Below are 26,767 nucleotides of genomic sequence, written 5' to 3' on the forward strand. Positions count from 1 at the left end.
ACGTAAAGGGCATTACCTCACGAGACATATTTATAGCCCGTAGGCCATACTACAGGGTTAGGCAAAATAAAGTCTACAGGTAGGTTAGCCTACCCTGACTTTGTTTACCGATTAATTGCGTACATACGAATCATACGTCTTCCTTACGGAATTAGACAAAGTCTCACACTCCTTACATGACAAATCTCAACAAAGAAGCAAGACACATAGCCCTCGTGCATATCGAGTGCGGAACTACCGAAGCTTTCGGTAGCCACACCCTATCTTAGCAGACAACACCCTCTGAAACTAGCCTACCTAGATTCAGATATACAAAAATGAATCATATTCAAAACAATTTAAGATAGCGTATGCCTAGCCACAAATCCAAGTCAATAAATCAAAAGACAATTAGGATATTTAGCAGCCATGAAGTTTCCAAAATCCTAAGACGGAGGTACTGAAAACAGGTGTTTCCAGCACCGGCGACAGAAAAATTATAAATAGAAAATTGGGAATGGTTCCTGATACCCGCCTCCCAGGCGGGAATGGGTACTAACCACCTGGCCGACCACTGTGTGTGCCGGAAGTTTTTGAATTTCTGTCGGACTTCAGAAAATACAGCTATATATATATCTGACAGGTAAGTTTCATGAACAAACTAATGTTTCCATGCTTTAAGTTTCCATAATACATATGAGAAGAAGAAGAAGAAGAAGAAGAAGAAGAAAGAAGAAGAAAAGGAAGAAAAGAAGAAGAAGAAGAAGACGAAGAAGAAGAAGAAAAAAAACTTACTTGAAGGTAGACATTCTGCTGCATACTCTCTGAGAGTCCTTCCAGCATGTGTTCATAGCAACGAAGTAACCCAAGGGTTACAAGCCGATGCATATCAGGATGCTCTTGGCCTACACTAAATGGATCCACCAAGTAAATGAGCAGAGCTGGTGGTGGAGAATCATCTTCTTCAACTTCATTAAGGCTTGCACCAGCACCCATAGGAGCACCACTTTGCTGTAAGGTAAAAAGAATATGAAAACCATCTTTCTTTAGCATAAAGATTAATTTAAAGTAAATTTTACTTTTCCGCTATTAAGAAATCAACAACTGCAAGTTGCGTCAAATAAAGGGAAAGTTCTTTATGGTGGACAAAAATCTTCAAATTGGCTTGTAAATGACCTACCCAATAAACTATTTTGAATGTATCTTAAACATAGTGGCAACAATCCCTTTCCAATTAACTTAATTAGCTTTAATAAGAGACTGACTTAAAGGAAATTATGAAATCTCCCAAGGCATTAAAACCCATAAATAGTAAGACATGAAATGCACATAAACCATTGCAGTGTAATCATCACATGATAAAAGAATAAACAAGGACTGCTAATACTAAGCTTTTCTCACAAAAATCTACCGAATCATGGAAGCTTTAAAGAGTAACAGTAATTTATTTTGATAAGAACAGGCATTTAGTAAACAGATACTTACAGAATTACTGGGACCTGTTGACGAACTTGTACAAGTCTCAGGTTCTGAACCATTGTGTGTTGGTGTTGTAGAAGGGTTTGTAGAGGTCATATTTTCTGATGATGGAGGTGGCATGGGGGAGGGAGCTTGTCTTTCAGTACCTCTATTAGTTGCATGCGCTTCAAACAAACTCTTGTCCATACTTAAAGTTGCTAAATGAGGAGCTAACCAGTGTCTACAAACCTGGAATGATGGAAATTGAGAAATTAACATCTTTTCGGATTAGTATCCTAATTATGTAATTTCAAAACCTAACAACAGATGGAACTTGACACCCATTACGACTGGTAACCATGGTACCAGCAGGGGAAGCCTCTTATGAACCCATCTGCAATAAGCCTCAACCACAAGCTATCAACTTCTTATGTGGTTTAAATATTACTTATATCTTATATGGGAAGGTATAAGAGTCACCGTGTCTCCCTAACCCTTCCATCATTTTAATTTCATATGGCAACTAACATGACCTAGACTTCCTTGGTTGCCCGAAGCTACACATCCAGGTCACGTCAACAATATTCTTTTTCTTTTCAAGTGATTTTCTCTACATACATCCTTCATAAGAATCATCCTTACATTTAACTACCAGTTATCAGTCAAGGCCTCAGTTTCTCCCCAATCATACTGAAACACACTCCTGGTTCCTACATTCCTCAAACATTATGCATCCTCTTCCAAGGAGGAAGTTCTAGTGTGTGAAAGTTGGTTAAATTTAGATAATCTTGTAATGGTTTTAAAAAGTTCTGAAAAGATATAGTGGTGAATGTTTTTGAAAATGTCCTTCTGATGAATAAATTTTGAAGTACGCAACTCATTTACTTGTAATTTTGTAGCATTCCAAACAGTTACAAGATCAGAGGCAAGGGCAAGATTGTATTGTATTGTGTGGTGCTTTTTTACGTTGCATGGAACCAGTGGTTATTCAGCAACGGGACCAACGGCTTTACGTGACTTCCGAACCACGTCAAGAGTGAACTTCTATCACCAGAATACACATCTCTCACTCCTCAATGGAATGGCTGAGAATCGAACCTGCGACCACCGAGGTGGGACGCTAATACCATACCAACCATGCTGCTGAGGCGCTCAAGGGTAAGATTGGCTCACTTATTTTTAATTACGATTTGAATATGGATTTTATAAAAGGGCTTTCATTGCAATTTTCAATTCTGACTTCTACAATCTATACTGGTGCCTTACAATTATTCAAGGTAACGTAAAACAGGAGGTAGTTTTATTCCTGGCTTTTGCAATTCAGACATTTATCAAACAGCTCCAACAAATGAAAGTTGTTGACAGATATGAACAGCTACAAGAATGTGTCTGTTATAGACCAAATAAAGTACCAAAAAATACATGGGAGGTGGTGGCTGATATCCCCTCCTTACTCTGGATACAGTCACTTAAACGACTTGTCAGAATATTTAAAAAAAAACATTAGTTTATACAAGGATGAGCACTCAAAAAATGCTTTAAACCAACTACCTGGTCTAGGCCAAGGTTTGCATGCAGTCATGGTTCACCAACTTCACACACACACACACTTCTGTATCTCCGTATCTCATACATGATTTGTGAAGTGTTCTTTAATAAATAGATATCTCCTAAGATTCTTTTTTCCTTGCTGTTTACACATCAAAGACTTTTCTAGTTTATATGTACTGCCAACATACATTCATAACTGACACATGATGCATATTTTCACAACTACAACAGATTCCCTAAAAAGGAAATACCTAAACAAATTTCTAAGTTTTGCACAAAAAATACTAAAAATCTTACTTGGGCATAAACTTTGAGCTTTGTGGACATGTGAGTATCTCCCAGGAGAGAGAACCAATCCTCCAAGGGCTCATTGGCAACCTTCGAAGCTGCTGTCTTGCTTATCCGCATGATACCATTTCTTAACACTCTCTGGATAGGAGCATGTCGGCCCAGTTTACACAACTGTTGGGAAACAAAACAAAGCCTTATCAATATATTTAGACATGAAAGGATAGTCTCCATTCAAAATATTTTGGTACATGCAATTTACTTTGAAAAAGTGTAGCAAATTTTAGCAACCAGGTAAAGCAATGGAATATCATTAAAACATAAGATAGCATACACCAAGACAAAACGTTTGGTTTGTTTGTATGGTGCTTTTACGTTGCATGGAACCAGTGGTTATTCAGCAACGGGACCAACAGCTTTACGTGACTTCCGAACCACGTCGAGAGTGAACTTCTATCACCAGAAATACATATCTCTCACTCCTCAATGACAAAATGTTTGGGGGTGTACTATGAAACAATTAATGACTCAGTCTGCCTGACTTAAACACTGTCAAAACATCTGCAGAACTTAAGTTTTTCTACCCTTCAAAACTGTTTTACACTTCATTATATCACTTCACAATAACAGTTATAATAAAAAGTAGAATTACAGTTAAATCTATGAAAACATACAAAATACCGTACTTTTCAAATGTGCCCAAGGTAAATTTTAACTACAAATCCAATATCTTGCATAAACATGGAATCATAATTTCAAAATATGAATATACTTAATTAAAACATCACAAGACATCAACATTTTAAAATTTCATAAGGCGAAGAAAATCTTGCCACCTTTGATTCAATCCCTAGTTGGTTTTCAGTGCAAAAGAAACCTTGACAACAAAAGAAACCTTGAAAAAATATTTCAAAGATATACTCAATGAAAATTATCTGGTTTAACATTACAAATGGGTTAAATTTACAATGCAAACAAAACAGTAACCACATCTGCCAACATATGGCACAACCATGTATATTTAATTTATTTACTTTTTTTTTCTTTGGGGGGGTTTGTATTCTGTAACCTATGAACACAATTAATTCACTACATCAGAAAAACCTGTATATTTTGACACACTCACTCTCTCTTAATTCTAATACTGTATATAATCTTATACCTTAAGTGGGAAGATTTACAAGTCAAAACCTACTGTTCATAATACAACAGGCAACTTGAAATTTCAACACAATGAATCAAGTTATCGTTACAACCATGACAACCCAATGGTGCCATTTCCATAATTCTCTAACTGAAGTGGTGATTCAGATTGTGATTTGGCTGGTAATTCTACAGGGGATTAATTAAGCATATTCATTATCATACTTATTTCATGTCAGGTTACTAAATTTTCTGATTTTGGCTAACCTAAGGTATAAATGACATTGATCTGAATACAATAACAATGTTAGCATTATTAAACTCACTATCTTCAGGCCATGTGTTGCTTGATAATATTGCAGTTATTAACCACTTTCAAGTACCAATCATTGAAAAAAATTAATCTGAGAACCAGAGTTATAAGGAAGGTGTTGGAGTTGACCTGCAACCCCTTCTACAAAACTTGATGCTCATAGTTTGTAAGCTACACCCAACATCAGCCTTTACCATATGAGATACAATTACTTCCAAGAAAACTACCCTGGATGTCAACCTCTACATTTCTGACACAAAGTGCATACAACTACCTGAAAACATTAAAAATTGAAGAAATTGTAACCCATCTATATGATGATCAATGTTACATACAACAGAAATAATAAAAACTAGCGATAAGCATAAATAATTCTTGCCTACCTCATATATAGATGACAACTCTTTGAAGAATGTGCGAACATGGGTTAGAATGAACTCGTTATCTGGAGCTACAACGACGTAAGCCACATTCCGCTGCTGAGAATAAGGTTCTAGTAGTAGTTTTTCCCAGTGTCTGATTGACTGGGGTGCTATAGTCAGCCAGTCCCTATCATGACCCGTTAACAACATGGGAATAGGAAGAGGCTCTGCCATGTCCTCTGTGCCACGGACAGCCATTCGATGAAACTGTCTCCAGGTGAGAGGACCATCCACACTAAACACAGGCTCCCAATTCACTCTCCTTCCCTTCTTTTGTATTGCCTCCTGTAAATGAGGTTGAAGAGCCTTCATACACCGGACTATGTCTTTAGAACACGTTGGACCATCAAACTGGTAATAGCACCATTTGTGCATATATTGCTGTCTCATTGTAGGAGCAGCACTTTCACTATCACTAATGCTTGTCCCCCTTGACTGTTCCACAGCAATACATGCAATTTCATTTCCATCCTTATAATCTACCAAATTTAAGTGAATATCTCGTCTGGTATTTTGGTACAGTGTTGTTGATCTATAAATAACACTACTAGGAGTACTTAACGTTACTAAGCACTGACTCTGCAATAACTGAAACATCGATTGAGGTACATCTAGAATACTGGTTTCACGTTCAGGATTGTCTGTATTTTTACTATCCATCAGCAAGAGTAGGGAGTGTTTCTTCCTTTCTGTTGCAAGAGCCTCATGGAGGCCAGTAAGATCCACTTCATCTTCATAAAACAGACCAGCCTGAAAGGCCAGCCTTCTATTTACCACTGCAGAGAAACCACAATTACACTTGATACTTTCCTCTTCTACACTTAAATGTGTAGGTGGTAGATAGAGGGTACCATCATTGCCACGGATGTTGCCTACATTTTTCGCACTATTATTACACACGCACATTGTGCACGAGTCAAAATTGTGGTCTCTAAATAAGTTAACACTAGAATCTTGTAATGCAATATTAACAATGAGGGAATTTGCTTCAGGTACTTGAGTGAGCCCTAAACTAGGAGGCTCCACTGACGGCAGTGTCTTACTGAGGTATGATGACTGATTAGATGCCGGTGAGGTTAAGTCATAGTTCATTGGTGGACCCGCCGAGGCTGGGCCCCCAACACTACCAGGACCACGCTGAGACCCCGGCCCACCTTCAGACACGGGTCCTCCTATGCTCGAGGCCATGGGCGATATTGGGGACATCCCAACCCTCTGACTATGACCTGCTGTGGTTGGGCCCATATGAATATTGCCCATATGGTTCATGGCTGGAACAGATGCGTGAGTCTTGTCAGCAACAGAGTACTGCCAAGATGGCTTGTATGCCCAGTCTGATGGAAGAGTAACTATAGTTTTACACTCTTGACTTGGAAGGTTCGTAAGCGGAGCATATTTTGACGATCCAACAAACATACACACCGAAGGAGGACGATACACTGCTAGAGTTTCTTTAGGCTCTTCTTTTATCATTATACCTGCTGGTTCAACTGTATGCAAAGGGCGTAAATCTTCTATCCGTTCCTGTTTAATACTGATTATCTGAGGTGCACTTTCCTCTAGGGCAGTATCATGATCAGGATTGTGTTCATGTGAGGGAGGCGTTGGAAACATTTTACTTAATTCTACCAATCCATTATTTGCACTGGACTTGTTATTACCACCACTACAGTTCTTACTATTACTCATTACACTTGCAGTATCTTCTGGGCCACCAAGAGGCTTATTTGAACCTGGCGGCGTGTGATCAGGGAATGTAGGCTGAAATAAGAGAGAATATATTAACATGACTTAAAAATGTAAAAGACTATTGATAATTAGCAAGGGTGTATGTTTCATTTCAAAATCAATCTTTTTTTTTTAATCAAGACAGCTTTATGTATTGATATTAAAATCAGCATTTCCACCAGCCCCACAAAAAAGTAAACCATATAGGTCTAAAGGGATTGGCCTAATTTTAAAAAGAAATCATCATTCACGTAAAACTTGAAGTTCTAACAAAACAAAAGACAAATTCCAACAATAAAAGCATGTATTTCTTGTTTGATTAGGCTGTGTTAGGATCACAAAAATTTTAGTCTGTATCATTTCGTGGAAAAATCCAGATCATCAACGCTGTAAATCATAGGTAGATTGGTTTATCAACTGTTGTGAAATGACCACTTTTCAGGTAGCATGAAGATTTACAAGTGAAGAATAGAGGCTTTCATGAACTTCATCAAATGTCAATAATCTTATTTAAGAGTTAAATAATCCTTGTCGTTCAAAGGCAACTTTCATGTAAAAGGATATACAATTACTGCTCTCTTAATATAACTTAAAGGGGAGGATAATGCAGAATACAACCTTTAGAAACACTTGTTGAAATGAATTTTAACATTTCCACCTCAATTTGAATTTGAGGGCTTAAAATCCATGCCGTTCCACACGTAAATTATATAACCTAACTCAGCGCCATGTGTTTTAACACTGAAAATGCATATGGTTAACACCTTAAATATTTCTCAAGATTTTTTCAGCAAGCTTCGTAAGCATACAAGACCAAAGGAAACTGATTTTGCCCCTGGTTGACTCAAGTGCTGCAAACTTTTTTTTTTTTTTAACAACTTGGCCTTCTCATTACAGTACTCTCACAAATCTTAATTAAGCAAGGATTTCAAGAAATGGTTGTTCTCAATATGTATAGTATTTAACAGTATTTAACAGAACTAATAAAGGCACTTGATCATGCAAGAAAATGAAAGGTCAACACAAATAAATGACAAAAAAATGCCTACGTCATCAGGGGAATCCGAGTCAAAGATGTTGTCTGGAACTCCATCAAATGGTTGAACACCATCACTAGTGTACATATAACCAGTCTTCTTTGGTTGTGAAAGGGAATGAGGATCATGAGAGGATCGCACACTTCCAGGAGTCTTGGCTTCCTCTTTTTCTATGCCTTCCTTCCGTTTGAAAGTCTCCAGGGTTGCCCCAGAAACATCATCTTCAAAGTCGTAAGGATCAGCTTGTCTCTTTATGCCGCCAACACGCTTAGGAGGTAAGCCATTCATTTCAGGAATCTGTAGAAACCAGGATATTAAGAAACTTTAACCCTCAATGGAAGGGTATGAACATATGATGATCTATAAAAGGTTTAGAGTGATGGCCAGGCTAACTCATATGATGTGTATCAATATTAGGCGTCATAAGATTTGGATGAATTTAGCGTGAAAGACGTTGATATCACTTCAATGGTCCATAAATGACTTATGGCAACTGCATTATCTCAGCACAGGAAAGAGGGAGATCAGTGTGCCTCAAGACTTGATGGGGGTAATTAAGTATTGCCCCTCTCTGTCCCAGATATCTTTTTATTTGCTCATAAATATGCCCAGGGATTGCTGTTGGTTTTAGCTCTCATCTTTTATGATAGTACGTCAGTTGTAACTGATATTTTACAAATCTTTGATAAATCATATGTCACAAAAAGTTACTGCATCTCCCAATCTCAATAAATCTTGTAAATATTATACAATAAACATACTCGGAATTTGTAACTAATTTTAGTTGTAAATGATTGTTATGATACTGTGTGAGCTGTAATTATTATTTTACAAAATAAAATTAAGTAATTAGATGAAACATGTATAACTTGGTAAAATTTATGTCTTGAGAAAGAGACCAAGCCATTTGCATAACTTCCTCTTTCCATTGATGTGTTGTCTTAAATTGGCCAACCTTATAGTTTTCCCGGTCTGGGGGTGTGCTTAATATATATTCAGCCCGTCTAAGGGTTAAACAAGCCAGGATATTAAGAAATCTTCAAATAAAGGCAAGGAAATATATAGCACATACCATTAATCAAAATCAAAATACTCAATTCAGCATTAAAACTTTCAAGTTTTTACATTTAACTAGTCCACCAACTGAATTTTCCCATTGGTAACTTGCCTCGTGACTGACTTCAGTCCTGTGAAGCTCCTTCATGTGCTCTTGAATGTGGGCAGGTCGATATGGAGGCCATAGTGGCTCCTCTTTCTTTGGTTCTGCTGGCTTGAACTTCTTAACTGGGTGGTGTAACCTATAAAAAATAAATAAATAATCTAGTATATATTCCTTTCAACATACGGATTTCTGATGATTAATACCATCTTCATTGTACAAAACTTCACATATTGCCAAGAAACAAATTCAGGTCTCCAATAGCAAGTTTACCTTTAACTAAGCAGCAAAAATAAAACTACCTAGTACAAAGATAATAAAATGCAAGAGGTTTCTTTACATGGAGCATCAGCTTTTTTACATGTACCCAATTACTATGTACTAACCATGCATTTAATTTTGTATAGTCATACAGGACGGAACTGGTGTTCTCAAACTCCAAGAAAGAGTGGTAATCTTCACTGGGCAAAGAGGGTCTCTTCAAACCTCTCGTAAGAATCCCACTGCTTTCGTCATTGCTACCAGAACCACTGCCCCCACTGCCCACCCCACCACCACCTCCACCACCACCACCGCCGCCACCACCTCCGCCACTGCTGCTGCTGCTACTGCCGCTGCCATTTCCTCCAAGGCTACAACTGTTTTCACTTGACTCTGCATCATTGCCTCTTTCCCCACCAGGAAATGGAGACATGCCCTTGAAATACAGATATTCATAGATGAGTAAGAATAATGATGAGGGTCACTGGAACAAATATTTTAACAGAAAAGAACAGGAGGTATAGGAATGCAGAGAATTGACCTCAATACAGACCTCTTTTGATAACTGGTTTGTAATACTTTCCACACTTTTCATTCAACTGAAAACTATTACTGCATAAATGACAGACTTGTGAATTAAAAATATTTTTTTCCAAGTCATCTATTTACAAAAGTTACAAGTCCACAAATAATCAAAAATTTTTTTTTATACTTTTCATGGGAAAAAGGACTGACTTACCTGGTTTATAGAAGACTCAGATTTGGGACCCATTAGATCAGATATGTTAGGTTTTACATCCATAGAATCTAATGCAGCTGGAGTCGATGGGTCACCAATTGATGTATTGGAAGGTGGTGGATGGGGGCTTAGTGTTGGCATGGTAGGATCTGGAAAAATGATTCCACTTTAAATTTTTTGCAATAAATCCGCAGAAAATAAAGAAACCATTAACAAGGCTGAATAAAAAATTTAAAAGAGCAAGCTGACTCTTAGTTCTAAATCAAACCAAACTCAACAACAATCTTTATTAAATTCCTCCAATGAATATTCCTTACAGTTTAAACCACAGCCAAAAACCCCAACCAGATAGTTACATGTACATAGCACCTTTCACCTAATCAGACTTGTCTACATTATAATGGATTTTCATTTGGCTAACTTTTATATGTTGATACATTAGACTGTTTAAAGTCTTAGAAGATTTGGCTTGGATAAGTACAAAGTATATATAGTTAACTTATGCCAAGAGTAATGGCATTAGAAAATCACTGCAATCATTTACCATGATGAGGCACAGAAGAGGGCTGTGAATGAGGGGTAGGAAGAGGTGATGGCGTGACCGAGGCAGGAGATTCAACAGAAGGGGGTGGGCCATCTGTCACTCCCGTGCATCTTAAACTTGGTACACTACCTGGAGTGGCCACTCCACCACTTTTGTAACCAGCAAAACCACCTGTTCCACTACCACCACTAGGTGTTCCCACACCACCTAGCCTGCAAAAGAAAAACAAATATTTTAATTTAAAAAAAAGTTGCAGACATGTACTCAAGCACTGTAAGACAATCATGTTATCTCATTTATGACCCATGGTCAAATACTTTTCATCTTAAATGCTGTTCAGTGTTGAAAAGACATGAGGATGCAAGACTAATTTATTACATGACTACCTCTACTTTAACAAAAATGGTTGCAAGCTACAAAATGCTTAAACAAAGATGACAAAACTGATGACCACTATGCAGCAAACTGCAAAAGAAGCTAAAGAAGCAACCAACGACAGAATAACAATAACAACAGTCATACTTTGTATCCATCTATGTGTAACAGTCATGCAGTAATTGCATCTGAATGAGTAAGATACATAATTATAAAAATAAACTGACCATTACAGATCTGAAACATGATACATACATGCAAAATGAACCAAGATCTGACCATAAGAATCTTCCAAGGACTCAAATTATATTATTAATGAACATAAGAAATCAACTGATGAAAAAAAAATGCTAAATAACACAATGTATGGCTGCTCTGGGAAACTTTCCATCCATACATTAAGGAATTGTTAAAAACTCTTGAGGGTACTTTAAAGTTTTCTTTTCATGCTAATTACTTCTAGGGTACTTTATAAAAGTTTTCTTTCCATGCCAAATTACTTCTAGAAATTAAAGACAAACCAAATTATCAATTTTAATCTTCCCTGTGATGTTTTAAATAATTCCCAAAAATAGCTTCCCAAATTTCCTACGTAAAGACAGGTATAATACAGTCAATACCTTTTAGAAACACTGTTCTGTATATGATGCAATATTCTTGAAATGCCTAACAGAGTATTCAAAATAATTATGTTAAGTGAGGATCAGTAACGTTCTTCCATTTAAAATCAACAGCTGAGTATAGAAGTAATGACAAAGAGGAATCATGTGATGGTCACAAGATGGGGAAAAAAAAAAAAAAAAAAAAAATATAGGAATCCTTAAGAATTCAGTAAAATACAATATGGTATAAATATGTAAAAAGTTCAAATACTAATTTTGTATAAAAAGGAGCCTGATGTTTTTCATTAACAGATTTGCTTAACATGATCCTGCCTGTCTACAAAGCATCTTTTCCTGAAGTATCGCAACATATCTTCTGTATATGAAATGCAAAATTGAAAACAGAGTATGATGCCAATTCAAATTTGAAAAACAATCCCCAAACTGCTACCTCAGTAGAAGTAACTAAAGTTCAGTGAAAATCAGTTAAAATGTGTATCTTTCCAGAAAATACTGAATTAATGTATGGTTCTTGATAAAACCAGGAGAAATACACAGCTGCAAATTTTATATTAATTCTATGCTCATTCCAATTTATAAAATATTCAAATCCACCATAAATATCTTGATACTTAAATACTGAAATTAACAGAATTGGCAAATTTGAAGGTTATCTTTAAAATATCAACATACAACAGACTGCACAAAAGAATTTTAAGAATCTTTAAGTTCCCTCTAATGCAACAAGTAAGAAACTTCTATAAATGTATCTGTTCAGCACAAACAAATCTAATGTCAGTCTGTAACCAATACAAAAAGTAGACCATTTGGCAACTGTCTAAAGTTAAGCAAGTGCAGAGACAATGTTCAAAATCAACAGAGTATTACATTACAATCTTCTGGTATAATGATTAGATCACCCGCTTTGTTCTAAATATTGATTCCTCACTTACTATCAAGAGAACACGCAAACACATGGGCTAACATTCTTAAATTCAGAAAGGCAAAAAGTCTTTCACTACAGAAAAAAAAACTTTTTAAATACAAGCCAGTTTAGTTTCCATGTATGTACCATGTAAATTCCTCCAAATGAATATCACAAATAGGTAAAATAACCCCTCCAAGCAGTCTGTCTTATACCCAATGAAACTACTCATCTACCAAACCAGACCCAATGTCTAAAATAAGACTTCCCTTTCAAATAAACACGATTAGATAACAAAACGAGGATGTAAGGATATCCTAACGAACAAATTTTCTGTATTATGTATTTATACTTAAGGGGGGAAACTAAAAACAACTCCACTGAAACTACATCATAAAACAATTTTTTTTTTTTTTTTGACAAATGAAGGTATACCTTGTGCACTACCTTGCCAATTACAGATGATACAACACACTGATTGAAGGTCTAGAATTACCATCTGTCTTCTGCCATTATGCAACCTTTTAGCACATTATCTCCATACTTTCCAAAGGGAATGAATTATCAATAGAAAAACTTGTCTGTTGCAATTTCTCTGTGAACAATGTGTTAAAAGTATGTATGCTATGTGTGTTAAGTCATGTTTGTGGGCAGAATTCTCAGTGGTACCTGGCAGAGGCCTGGATTAGTTCCGAATCGTCGATGGCTGCCACACCACAGTGCTCCAAGACTGCCTCATCAGGGTCACTGGTGGGCAGAGGGGCTGGGGGGGACCGCTTGTGGAAGGGTGTACATCCAGTCCCGGAGCTGGCCCCCCGCTGTCGCCCGCCTCCTCCCCCACCACTTCTCTCTCCCCGGCACTTACTGCTGCTACACCCTTTACTACTGACCCGACCCCTTCTGCACCTGCAAGGGTCAGTTTTACATACACTCAAAACTGACACTAACCAAGGAATTCCTTGGCTAAAACAAACTGCTCTTCCAAATGAATGTGTGAAAAGTGTGTATGCTTGTGTCAATGGAAGTTCAGTCCCTCAAATGCTTCTGGCTGAGGTCTACAAAATTCATGTCAAATTTCACTTTCTGTATTCTGTTTCTGCATGTGTAATAAAAGATGGCAGTACAATTTTAATAAAGCAAGTTTTTCAAGCATTGCAGTGAATAGTCTAAAACTGCTTCTTCTATGAGGAGATAAAAGCTATCGAAATAGAATTGTTTCCAAATATCTTTGTGAATTTCTGAGTAAAAGAAAACAAAATCATTCATGTCTATATTCCAAAGAGACTTGTCAATACTGCTTTTGAGTCCGGTACTTCCTTTAAAAGAGCTACAAATCTGTATTATAAAGCAGGCATACATTAATCTTTCCCAGATGCTTACATTTTAACTGCTGAAATGTGTATTAAGCTTTACAAAATAAAAACTAAAAGTTTAAAAAAACATTAAAATTCTCAGGTCCAAGAACAAACATAAAACCACATAACCATATTTAAGGATGTACTTTCCAAGGTATTAACATTTTTTTAATAAAAACTGAACTTGCAACATCCTAAAATAAAAACTATGTTTAAAATAAGTGTCAAAAGTCATTAATGTCTCTTGTGAAAGCCCTTTCTACTGCAAAATAACCTAATCTGCTAACAAAATTGTTAAGAAATATGCCATCATACATTCCTTTTACATAAATAACTAAAAAATTCATTTGAACACTTCACAGCATTCTCAACAAATACCTAAAAATCCTGAATACTGTTGGAAGTAAACTATATATATATAAAAAAAAATAGTGACATGGATTACTTTGTATACCTGTACAACGAAAGTGTTGCTGACTTATTTGTTTCTACCACATTGTTCTTTAAACAGAATTATTTGGCTAAAATTTACTAGAACTGACAGTAATCTATTTTTTTATGCACATCTGGCATTGAGAATGGTAGTAGTTCGTAAGATGCTTTAAATAATTTTACAGGAGAGCAAATAAAAAATGTTCGATTTTTCCACTGTATGGAAAATGGGTAAAAATAAGACTAATTTTATTCCTACTTCTAAAAAATGACTCTTACACTAACAAAGTTCAACTCAAAATTGTCTTCATAAAGTATTAGAATTTCAAAGATGAAGAAAGATATAATGTCTGGATGGCGAAGGCATTCTTAAATCAGGATGGGGAATAGTAAAGAACATGAAAACAGAAAGTGAAAGACTGGGGCTGAGCAGTCTTGCTTCCTTTACAATAGGCAGAGCCTTTTTTTTTTATTACTACTGCTATCATTGTTTGTATCATCTTAATGTAACTGTTCCTTGGTGTGTAAGGCTTCAATTTGTGTGTTCTCAAAAGTGGCATTGCTGTGACTTGATTTCTTAAATGAAAACTTGGCTAATAGTAAAATGACAACATAAGCAAAAACATCAAGAATGATATAACAAAACATGTTTTTACTATATGTGCATGCATCATGCAAGTACAGTACCAGTATATATATATATATAGTCATCAATAGTGATAATAATTATAACACCAATGACCAGACACTGAAACTAGTTCATGCAAGAATAAGTAAACTACATAACAAACCTTTCAATCTTTAAATATGGCTAAATATTTTATTATAACATTCAAAAGGAAGTACAACAATAATTACTGTCCAATAATTGACCATACTAAGTATGAAAAACAGCAGAGTGTGTATCACACAAGTGCTAGTGCTGAGAAACGGGCAAATTTGAAAATGCCATTCATAACAATGCACTGAGGCCAATATATATTTTCTAGAACATTGTAAATATTAAAGAAACATACTTGGAACAGGAGCAGCTAATTTTAGTTGCTGGATCTGAGAAGTCCCACTGTCCTGCTATTTCTGCTGGAGTTGCTGTTGCATCTGGTGTAAGTCCATCTTGCTGACCTGGGCACTGGACAATATCCTGCCACACGCGTTCACACATTCCACGAGACCAGCCAAGTCCCCGTCCACCAGAACTCAAATATCCAGGGTCTAGTAAATTATGGGTAGAGGCAGTGAAGGGTGAATTATTGGTGGGAACTGGAGTTCCATCAGACTCCCCACCACTTTCATTGGTCAAGCCTCCTTTTAGGCCTCCTGGGGAAGTAGGGCTAGGTTGATTTACTACTAGGGCCCCTGCATTGCCTCGACTGGTCAGTAAATAGTCATCCATATCAGTTACCAGAACGTAGCTTGTGGGATACCGCATTTTGTGACCACCTGCAAGGAAGAATGCACATATTCAGTCCCAAAAAATCATGTTATATGTCAAATAAGGTCTTTTAACAAAATTACTAATTATAACCAGCCTTAATGCTTGTGAAACGGGTACAGTTACAAGAATTGCAGAACGGAAAGAACTAAGTTCTACTGAGCATACATAGTTCAAAGTACACCGTCAGCCATCCACCATGTCTCATTCTTTGGTGTAGCTTCCAAAATGTTCATTCCAAATTACTGTACTATTTAATTTTTTCTTTCTTTTTGCTTTTCAGGGCTCTTGCTTTCAGCTGGCATATTTTTAATTATGTATCCTAACTTAGTTGCCTCTTTTTGGGACTTGAGGAACTGTTCTTGAAACAGTATCGTCTTCTGTAAATCTTCGATAGTCTGCCCTTACTGATAAGAACAAAATTTCAAACATAACTATATAGACATAAAAAAAAACACTCACCTACAATAACCTCAACTGCAGCAGGAAGTGTAGACTCGCAAGATGGAGAGTCTGTGAGAAGGGCTTTGGTTTCAACAGGAAAGAACATTTTCCACTCATCTAAGAGCTTCTGGGTAGACGGTTCGGAGACGCGGTAGCTCACACCAGTTAAAGTACCACTCAACCCATATGGACCTAATATCACTGTAGAAAGAATAAACATGGTTACGTTACTTGTGAGAAACTTATGGTCAGTTATGATGATGGTTTGAAAGGAAATTTGCTAAAACATATTTATGTATTATGTATTACAAGAAAACTGTCCAAATCCCTATTTTTCTACAGAGTATAAAATACTGAACTAAATAAAGGAAGACAACAACCTATGTTCAAATATCAATATTTCACCAGTTCATACCTGGTATGCCATGGTTTGTTTGTTGGGCAAGTAATAGGTGCTTTCGAGAGAGCTTTCGTACTGCAGGATGCTGACGAACATCAACACTGGCACAAACTCGGCTTTCCCCATGCACGAAAAATGACAGGCTGAACGACAAGTGGGTACTGCAAATAAAAAGTGAAGTGATATTCATTCTTAGGTCACACTACCATCACAAAATGTGCACTAAAATACAATTATTTTAAATGCCTCAAAATGTTGTCATACTTACCTCTATACGTGTCTTAAAAAAACATCTATAGATATTTACATCACAAGTTCCATTTGGAGAGTACTGTTTATACAAGTATGCACTATATACCAATATTCTGATAATAAAGCAATGACAACTCTTTCATGTCATAATTTTTTTTCTAGTTAACTATTCAATACGAAACAATAAACAGAACAGTGACCCCTATAACTAAATCAAAGACAAGTTAATAAATCTCAAACTAGAACAGTGCAATTTCTGCAATGGCTACATTTTTCCTAAATTTTTACCAACTGCTGTACTCTCATTAACTTTTATTCTAGTTTGCTACCTACTACTTGTCAACTGTACTGTACAAAATGGATATCTGTATTCCTTCCTGTTCTGCACGTCCAGGTACAATTCTTAGTCTTCCAAAATACTCATTATGAGTGCTTAAGATTACCGATTTAAGTAATCCTGCTCCTGTAACTTGTTGATCGAACTACAACAACTAACTTTTCTGCATAATTCATGCACACTAAAACTTGCAAATTGGACATCATATAGATTCTATGCGTAGGTCTCTCAAAAGTTTTTGTTGAAAGGACTAAGTTGCCTGTTCTTTTACAAAATACCAAGTCCCCTTCTTTGTATTATGTACCATTAACATTTATTTCATTTATTTCATCTACTATTTCATTTCTAGCAATACTTGGTCATTACTGTTTGATAATAAATCTATGCATTGGACAACTAGTGAAATTTTATCAATGGTTAAAAATCGTCATGGCGCCCTTAGTGGTAAAGCATATTTGTGCAAAGGTTCATTTTAAAAGGACGTATGCGACAGCAAGGCATCACCAACTTGGTCTTACCTCCCATTGCCTGGAACGCCTTCAGGACCTTCATATGGTTGCACAAACCATCGGCCGAGCCTTACAAAATCTCTAGTAAGGAGACATCTGAAAAGCAAAGCAAGGTAATTATTAACCTACAGAGATACAAGGACAGCAAGCACAAGATAGTACAAGTTAATAGAAAGAAACAATCTAAAGGTAACATAATGGTCCATTAAATGAAGAAGTGCAAGGAAATATTTAAAAAAAAAAATGTAAATGATGTTTCATATTAAATGATATTCCATAGGAACACATTTATCATTCATCACAGTTCTTCTGGTCTTTCGATGTGATCCACGCAATTATCTACACTCTACACACATTAACCCTCTTACGCCGGAGCCCTAAAAATCAAAACGTCTCCCGTATGCCGGGCCTGGTTTGGACAGTGAGCGCGGAGGTGGGGTTGGAAAAAATAATTTTCAAAAAATTACAGCGCGCGTACTTTTGAAGATTAAGAGTTCATTTTTGGCTCCTTTTTTTGTCATTGCCACTGAAGTTTAGAATGCAACCATCAGAAAATGAAAAATAATATCATTATCATATGTAAATAATGCGATATATGGTAGCGAAAAAAAAAATTCATACATAATTGTATTCAAATCACGCTGTGCAGAAAACGGTCAAAGCTAACCCAGTTACTTTTTTTTGCGTTGTATTGTACACTAAATTGCGATCATTTTGATATATAATACATTGTAAAACAATAAAAGCAACACCGGTAAAAAATATTATCACAAAATGATGTACGAATTCGTAACGAGCGGACGTAAAAAAGTTGTTATTTTCAAAAAATTCACCCGTAATTCCTAAATAATGTTCTAGAGACTTCCAATTTGTTTTCAAAATTAGACAAATGATTGAATATTACGATACTGTAAGAGTTTTAGATTAGAATTGCAGATTTCGACATTTCGGACGAGTTAAATTTGACCGAATGTCGAAATTTTAATATATATATTTTTTTATATGGACATATTTCGAGATGGAAAAAGCTACAACCTTCAATTATTTTTTATTGTATTCTTCATGAATTTGCGCACATTTTGATATATGAAACTCTATAAAAAGGCTAATATGAAAAGGAGCAAATATTAGGATAATGCCATGTACGTATTTCGGAGACTTGCGGCCGCGAATCGGCGCGCGGATGAAGGTAAATATATTTTTCAAAAATTCACCATAAATCACAATATTGTTTTAGAGACTTCAAATTTGTTTCAAAATGAAGAAAAATGACAGAATATTACTAGGCCGTAAGAGTTTTAGCTTACAATTGCGTTTTTTTTTTCAACTATTTCGGTAGAGTCAAATTTGACGACCGAACGTGTTTTTTTTTCTATTTATCGTGATTTATATGCAAATATTTCGAAAAAAAGAGAAAAGCTACAACCTTCAATCATTTTTAAATGTATTCTACATGAAATTACGCACATTTTCATATATAAAACTTTATGTAACAGCTAATTTTAAATGGTGCAAACATTTCGACAATCGCACAAAAAAATTCTGATTTTTCGGAAGTTACCGCGCGAACGTAATGTTTTTTTTTTTTTTCATAAATTCACCATAAATCGAAATATTGTGCTAGAGACTTCCAAGTCGTTGCAAAATGAAGGTAAATGATTGAATATTACTAGAATATAAGAGTTTTAGCTTACAATTGCGTTTTTCGACCATTTCGGTAGAGTCAAAGTTGACCGAAAGTTGAAATTTTTGCACTTAACGTTATGTTTATATGAAAATATTTCAAAACTGATAAAAGCTACAACCATGGGTTGTTTTTTGTTGTATTGTGCATGAAATTGCGCACATTTCCATATATAAAACTTTATGTAACGGCAAATTTTTAAAAGGGTGCAAACATTAGGACAATCGCACGAAAAATTTATTTACGGAAGAGTTATCGCACGAACGTAAGGAAAAGTTTTTTCATAAATTCACCATAAATCGAAATATTGTGCTAGAGACGTCCAATTTGTTGCAAAATGAAGGCAAATGATTGAATATTACTATAATGTAAGAGTTTTAGCTTACAATTGCGTTTCTCGATCATTTCTGTAGAGTCAAAGTTGACCGAAGGTTGAAATTTTTGCACTTATCGTTATTTATATGAAAATATTTCAAAACTGATAAAAGCTACAATCATGAGTATATTTTAGTTGTATTGTGCATGAAATTGCGCACATTTTCATATATAATACTTCATGTAAAGGATAATTTAAAATGGTGCAACAATTATGTCAAAGTGACGAAATAATTTCCGAGATGTGTCTGATACTTTTAGTGCGATAAGAAAGAAATTCGCGCTTGCGCGCCTGCGTAGCGATTGTAAACAAAACAACGCCTTGATCCGTGAACTCCCAGCATCCCCCAGGCGCGTGATACAAAAGTTTTCGGCTGGTAGGCCTATAAGTATTTTTTCCCGCGAATTTTTAAAAAAAACAAAACTTTTTTGAGCCGACGTATGATACGTCCAATCGGCATACGGGAGACATTTTGACTCGACGTTTAATACGTCCAATCGGCGTAAGAGGGTTAAACAAACGTCGATTCCCTTTTACCTTTCAATGAGATTATGCAGAGCCTTGAAGAGAAGAGTTCGACATTCGTAAGACAACCCAGTTTCCCAGTCCCAGGAACCTCTGATCTCCTCTGAAAATAAAAAGGGGGAAAATATAAGGATCATTTTATACATCAAAAGTCATCTTGCAATATAAGCACAACACTATTCCACAACATTCACATTTTTAACCGCAAAAACTGTAGTCCCCAGCCACTGGCCATATGGTAACTGAATCAGTACATTTAAAAAAAAATTCTTTTTTGTTTCATATATACAGTTTGAGAAAGCCCCCCAAACATTCATTATCGTGCCTAGCGTTGACACAAATGGTACTCCACCCAGCTGTGTTGCTTTCTGCTTTTTATTCATTCGTATCTCTTCCCCTTTAATCTCTTGACATAGTTGTCCAACATGTTCTTATTTTAGTCCTCATATAAGAACAAACTCTTTGGGGAATGAGAGTAAATCTTGAACTGTGGGGAATGTGAGTTAATCTTGGACTGCGACTCTCAATTTAAATAACAATAAAAAATCTCTCTATTCTTTGAGGAAGTCATGCAATTGGAACTTCAGGAGTGAAAGCAAAGAATGCAATGCATTACAGTCCTAATACAATTCTCCCTGTATTTGAATAATGCACTTGGATTTTTATTTATTCAGTTAATTTTTTCTGATAACTGATCATCTCTTTCTGTATTTCCTATTACATTCTGTTATCTCTTTATTGTTTGTATTTCCTATTACATTCTGTTATCTCTTTATTGTTTGTATTTCCTATTACATTCTGTTATCTCTTCATTGTTTGTTTGTTTTTGTTTGTTTGTACGGTGCTTTTACGTTGCATGGAACCAGTGGTTATTCAGCAACGGGACCAACAACTTTACGTGACTTCTGAACCACGTCGAGAGTGAACTTCTATCACCAGAAATACACATCTCTCACTCCTCAATGGAATGGCCGAGAATCGAACCCGCGACCACCGAGGTGAAACGCTAATACCATACCAACTATGCGCCACTGAGGCGCTTTGTTATCTCTTTAGAATGAACACCACATTCTTTGGAAGCTTGAATTTCCAGTCAATGACCCCTAGTGGGCTTGTTCCATATGAATACCATTCATTTTATATATGTGTATATATAATTACACACTGATAAGCACATCTCATTGTTATCAGTTTTTAAGGAAAAATTCACATTAATTCACCAAATACATTAGTATGCCTGTCTTAACTCAATGACAGGAATATTCTAGTAATATAGTATTTAACATAAAGTACATTATGTTTCCCAAGGATCTTTGGAAAATTTATATCATAGCTAACAATGAAACGTATTAGTCCATGCTATCTGATGCCTTTATATTGCAAATATTTTACCAGTGATCAAGAGCACAGCAGGAAGTGCTTGAAATATATGGTTGCAACGTTCAAATAGTGTTTTATGGGCCTTTTAAAAATCTTCATATTATATTGTTGTATTAAAGTAAAGAAGACATTTATATATATATATATATTATATATATTATATATAAATATAATATTATAATATATAAATATGCATGCAGTAATAACATACAGATATATAGATATGGATGTAAACAAAGATAGGTAAGAATGTGGTACCGGCGTATACAGACATAAGATGCCACCGCCTATAAAAAAAAAAAACTTTTTTTCATCTGTCCATCCACCTGTGGTGTTTTTGTATGGCAAACACTGCGTCCCTGGCTTAGATAGTTACATTCAGCTTACATTCAACGATTATAATAATATCCTATTTCGAATATTAACGGTGTAATTCGCATACAGTAAATTATTAAAACACTTTTCAGTTGCAAATGTACACCCAGATATCCTTTTATTTACCTAAAACTTACGCATAGCGTTACTATCTAAAGCCCGGGACGCAGTGTTACCATACAAAAACACCACAGGCAGATGGACAGATGAAAAAAAACAGAGTATAGTACTATATATATTCTCTGATACGCAAAACACATGACGAGCTGCGAGCGACTGACACTTGTTTAAGCGAAGTTCATCCATTCTGTTGTGCCTTAACCGCCCAAAACTAAACCAATATCCGGTGACAGATCCAATAAACATTTTTTTTAAGCGCGTTTCATCTGGCAGCTCATTTTTGCAGCTGCGCCAAGCACCCGCTTGCCTTCCGGACAATACCGACGATGATGATAACCTTCGGGATCACGCGTCCACCCCCCCCCCCCCCCCCCTTCGGTAAATAACAACGTATGCAAATGCCCGTAATAAAAAATAAAGCGGCCAAGAACGCTCAAATAAGACAAGGGTGAGCTTAAGTCTTCAAAATGGATGAGTAAGCGAAGAATGCGCGTAAGTGAGCAGTCATGGAGTACGACAATACCTCGACAACAATGCCTCCTCCTCCGCTCTCTCTCTCTCCCCCCCTTTCCCTCCCTCCCTCCCTACGGGCCGGCCCAAGACCTGCTTGCCTTCCTACGTACAAAACGCTGCAGTTATCGTTGTCAAATCGATAAGATCATCTATGGGGGGTTATTTGGTGAAGTGTTTGCTACATTTTATGATCTTGTCGCTTTTCCTTCCCCGTTTTCCACGGCCGTAGCAACATTTGTGCAGCAGCTCTTCGACAATGGGTCTATTGCCAATAGGCATCTTAACGGGGTCGACAAGCGGGGATGCCGAACGGCGCTCCTCCGTCATTTAATCTCAGACTACTACAACGGCCACCTTCATGACCGAACAAGAGTTCCCAAGCGATGAAGATGTCTCTCTCTCTCTCTCCCTTTGCTTGCAATCGACCCTCTGCATCCCCTTCGTCTGTGACTCTTCCCTGCAAAACCTCCTCCTCCTCTTCCTCCTCCTCCTTCATCTCACGGGTGCTCCGCTCATTATAACGGGGTTGGGGGTGATTGCGGCGTGGCCACCGCTGGCCCAGCCCCGTTATAACGGCTACCGACAACGGCGGTCCCGTTATTAAACCTGCCTCGTCCACTGCCATTACACAGTGCCTTGTGTCAATCGCTCACCGCCATCTTCAATTTCCCCTCAAACACTCCCGGCTCGTTTTAAAATGTTTAATTAGTCAACTACACGAGGCTCATTGTCTATTGATCTTGCGTTCCCACCATACCTTGGGCTCCTCCTCCTCCTCCCACCCTTCACCCAACCCCCCCAATCCCCCCCCAGAGCTCTCCCACTCTCTCCCACAGCTGCACTGAAGCTCTCCTCACTCTCTCACCAACTACCTTCCAACCTACTAACACCTCTCCCTTCTACCACCAGCCAGGCCAATAGGGAGGTAGGGAAGGGGGGAGTAAGAGGAGGATTCTCCCGTGTCTCTAGCGAGCAAGTTTCCCCTGCCATCTCTCTCTCTCTCTCATGCACCTCGCCTCTTCTCCCTCTCACTTTCGAAAGAGCCATTTGCCTCCCCTCAAAAAAAAAAAAGCATCCAATCCAATTGTATATGATACACCCACCCAACCAAATAATGGCCCACAACCCGATATCGGCCTAAGCTGCTCTCTCCTCCTCCTTTCTGCTTGTTGCGAGTAGTCTCCCGCCGGGCATGACGAGAGAGAGGAACCAGAACGGCTGGTTTGGTTACCTGCTGCTGTTACCGGTCTAAAGGATCTCCTCTTCTATAACCTACTGACCAACTATGGTTCCTTCCTACCCATCGATCGTCGCCCCCTCCTTCCCCCTCCCCCAACACGCTTATATAGTCTAGCCGAAACGTCATTTTATAACTTTCGTCACATGTGAGGACGGATGGTTGAGAGAGGAAGCCAAAGGGGGGGAGAGGGACAGTGGCTGGCTCGGTCTATGGCACAAACACACTGCGACATGCAATTCGATCAATAAAATTTGAGGGCCGAGTGTTAAAACAGTACGATCAGTCGAGGGACACGCCAGTAGTCATCAAAACCCCCTTTCAATAAGAATCAAATAGCGAATTCATAGCTCCTTTGCATATAGGTTAAAAGAGGCCATATGCCTCCAAATAGGCGCCTGCGCAGTTTGCGCTAATTATATCAAGGCTACGTCGAACATTCCTGTAATAACGCCACTGCTTTTAATCCCCCCAACCTCTTGCAACAATAACAAAAGACACTCCAATTTCCGAGCTCCAAACTCCACAACCTTGACACAAAGCCACGTGCTTGGGAGAAACATTACGGAATACTCCACCTCCTCCTCCTCAGCGTGGCACATTCATACTTCATGCGGGCGAGACATTCGTCAAAGCAGGTTCCAACGTCCTTCCCAATATCATCTTACTCCACTTCAAGTGTACATATATGCCAGGCACACCTGTAGTCATATTTCCATTCATAATTTCACATCGCAACGACTGCGATGACATTGATAATTAACTGACTGAGCTAGGAACCAATCGCGCTGAAATCGTGTTCAGATGCAGTTAATGCCGCCGACACACAAGATGGCAGAGAGAGAGAGAGAGAGAGAATTTTAATGGAGTGGAATCAAGAAAAGAGAAACAGTTGGTGTCATAGATTCCCACCCAGTTTGCCTTTACCGATCACCTGTTCCACCTGTTATTCCTTCCCCCAGGCTGGATGATGATAGTCCCATTCTTTCCCTAGTCACACACTCTCCATTGTACCGACTCGCTGTCCGATCAAGCTCTTTCCATCTCATTAAAATGAGGTATCAACATCCTTGCGAGTGTTTTTGCCCTTTTAGTTTTCTGCAGAAAACTATTGGATGGCTTTGTCAGTCCGCCCTCAGACCTTGAAAAACTGCCGAGGTTAGAGGGCTGCAAATTGCTATGTTGATCATCCACCCTCCAATCATCAGACATACCAATTTGCAGCCCTTTAGCCTCTGTACTTTAGTTGACTGACTGTTATAAAAATTAAAAAATAAAACTATAGTGCGTTTACTTTTCTAAGATCGCTGTGGTGTGGCTTGTACAGATATCATACGTTGCCAATTTTCATGCTATGGTAATCATATTAGCTTCACGGAGTCTATTGAAATAGTTTTCATTTCTTGAAATGTGGTTCTTTGTTTGCATCAGATATTTTGAATATATCTTATTTCGTATATTCTTCTTAAAACCTCGGTTTTATTAATGAACATGACGATATGGCATATTTTTTCCCCGGCGATGCCAGATCTGAGTTTAGGGGACCTATGATTTTTAAGAGGATTTAAAAGGTCATGATTAATATCATTAAAGGATACTCGCCCTCGATCACCTGAGGTCAAGGAAATAGTCTATAATTTCCTGAAATACTTCATTATATATATATATATATATATATATATATATATATATATATATATATATATATATATATATAAACATCATGAAGGTCCTGTAACTGATGTTTCGAAGGCTATCCAGAGAACATCTGAAGCAACTAAAGTGTCAGAAATGACTATTCGTAGACTTAACAAGGAAGCAAGAGAGGCGGGAAATATAGTGGAATCTCCAGTTTTTTCAAAAAAAGAAAAGGGAAAGTGAGTTCTGTGACTGACTTGGATGATTTTGATGAAAATGTTTCTAAGGGCATAATAGATGCGCTTGACGTTATGAATTTATTGCTGAAAGTCCCAAAACACGGAGCCAACAGGCCATTCAGCGTATCTATACATATAGAAAGAGAAAGAAGGAATAGCTAATTAGAATTGGGAACGAAAATTAAAAAAAAAGTTAACAGGGAAGAAGCAAACCTTTTCCCTCGACTTCCAGGTCTAAAACGAATCCTCCTAAGAAGGATTATATCTGCGGGAAGCATTTAATGGGACTTACATACCCGTAGATATGACAACTATGCCTTTTCTACCTGGCCCCACCAGAACGATCTTAGAAAAGTAAACGCACTATAGTGACGCCAACAGATTCCTTCGGCACTGAGTTAACCGTGCTTACCATTCCTACCTCCATATTGGATCCACTCACGAGAGCATAGGGAAAATACAAATGAAGAAAAGTCGCAAATCGCGCCATTACGTCAACCACACTTGAAAACTCTCGCCCACGTCAATTTTCTCCTCTACAAATTAAATACCTTTTAACGTCACGTGGTTACCAGTTATAGAAATCAAGCGGATTGTGCAATAAATCCTTCAGATATCACTGTTGAAGAAATCTGGGTAAAATTTGGATAATAAGGCTTTGCTCAACTTAAGCGACAAAATGCTCAGTAACTAAGTATAATCCATATGACATATTATATTTAAACGCCATGGGACCCATGAATCAATTTTACTATTTGTACAAAAATTGACACGAACGGTATCAAGTCACTAACAGCGCAATAACAGGTACGGTAGTGAAACATGGTGTACTGAATCCGTGGAGTTTAACAAAATCCTTATCAATGCCACAACCCTCGCAGTCTACTCATAACAGAAATATAACTTTAAATAGCACTGTAAAGCGAACAGAGTATGAAAAACTATGCGAACCAATGAAACACAAACTTAAAAATCGACGAAAAGACAAGAAAACA

The 26,767-nt window shown here is 37.2% G+C and overlaps 1 protein-coding gene across 1 annotated transcript in view; it reads right to left on the reverse strand.

Annotated features, from left to right (window-relative positions):
• LOC135214975 (mediator of RNA polymerase II transcription subunit 13-like) overlaps nt 1–26,767 on the reverse strand; it is a 109,008-nt gene that overhangs the window by 12,916 nt on the left and 69,325 nt on the right. The window contains 15 exon segments of the mRNA XM_064249475.1: nt 775–990; nt 1,465–1,686; nt 3,286–3,450; nt 5,116–6,915; nt 7,932–8,216; nt 9,088–9,217; nt 9,465–9,775; nt 10,079–10,227; nt 10,623–10,834; nt 13,194–13,430; nt 15,328–15,751; nt 16,206–16,388; nt 16,603–16,748; nt 17,695–17,781; nt 20,283–20,373. Coding sequence (XP_064105545.1) covers nt 775–990; nt 1,465–1,686; nt 3,286–3,450; nt 5,116–6,915; nt 7,932–8,216; nt 9,088–9,217; nt 9,465–9,775; nt 10,079–10,227; nt 10,623–10,834; nt 13,194–13,430; nt 15,328–15,751; nt 16,206–16,388; nt 16,603–16,748; nt 17,695–17,781; nt 20,283–20,373 — 4,658 coding nt within the window.

This window comes from Macrobrachium nipponense, chromosome 46, assembly GCF_015104395.2.
Source record: "Macrobrachium nipponense isolate FS-2020 chromosome 46, ASM1510439v2, whole genome shotgun sequence".
NCBI classification, from domain to species: domain Eukaryota; kingdom Metazoa; phylum Arthropoda; class Malacostraca; order Decapoda; family Palaemonidae; genus Macrobrachium; species Macrobrachium nipponense.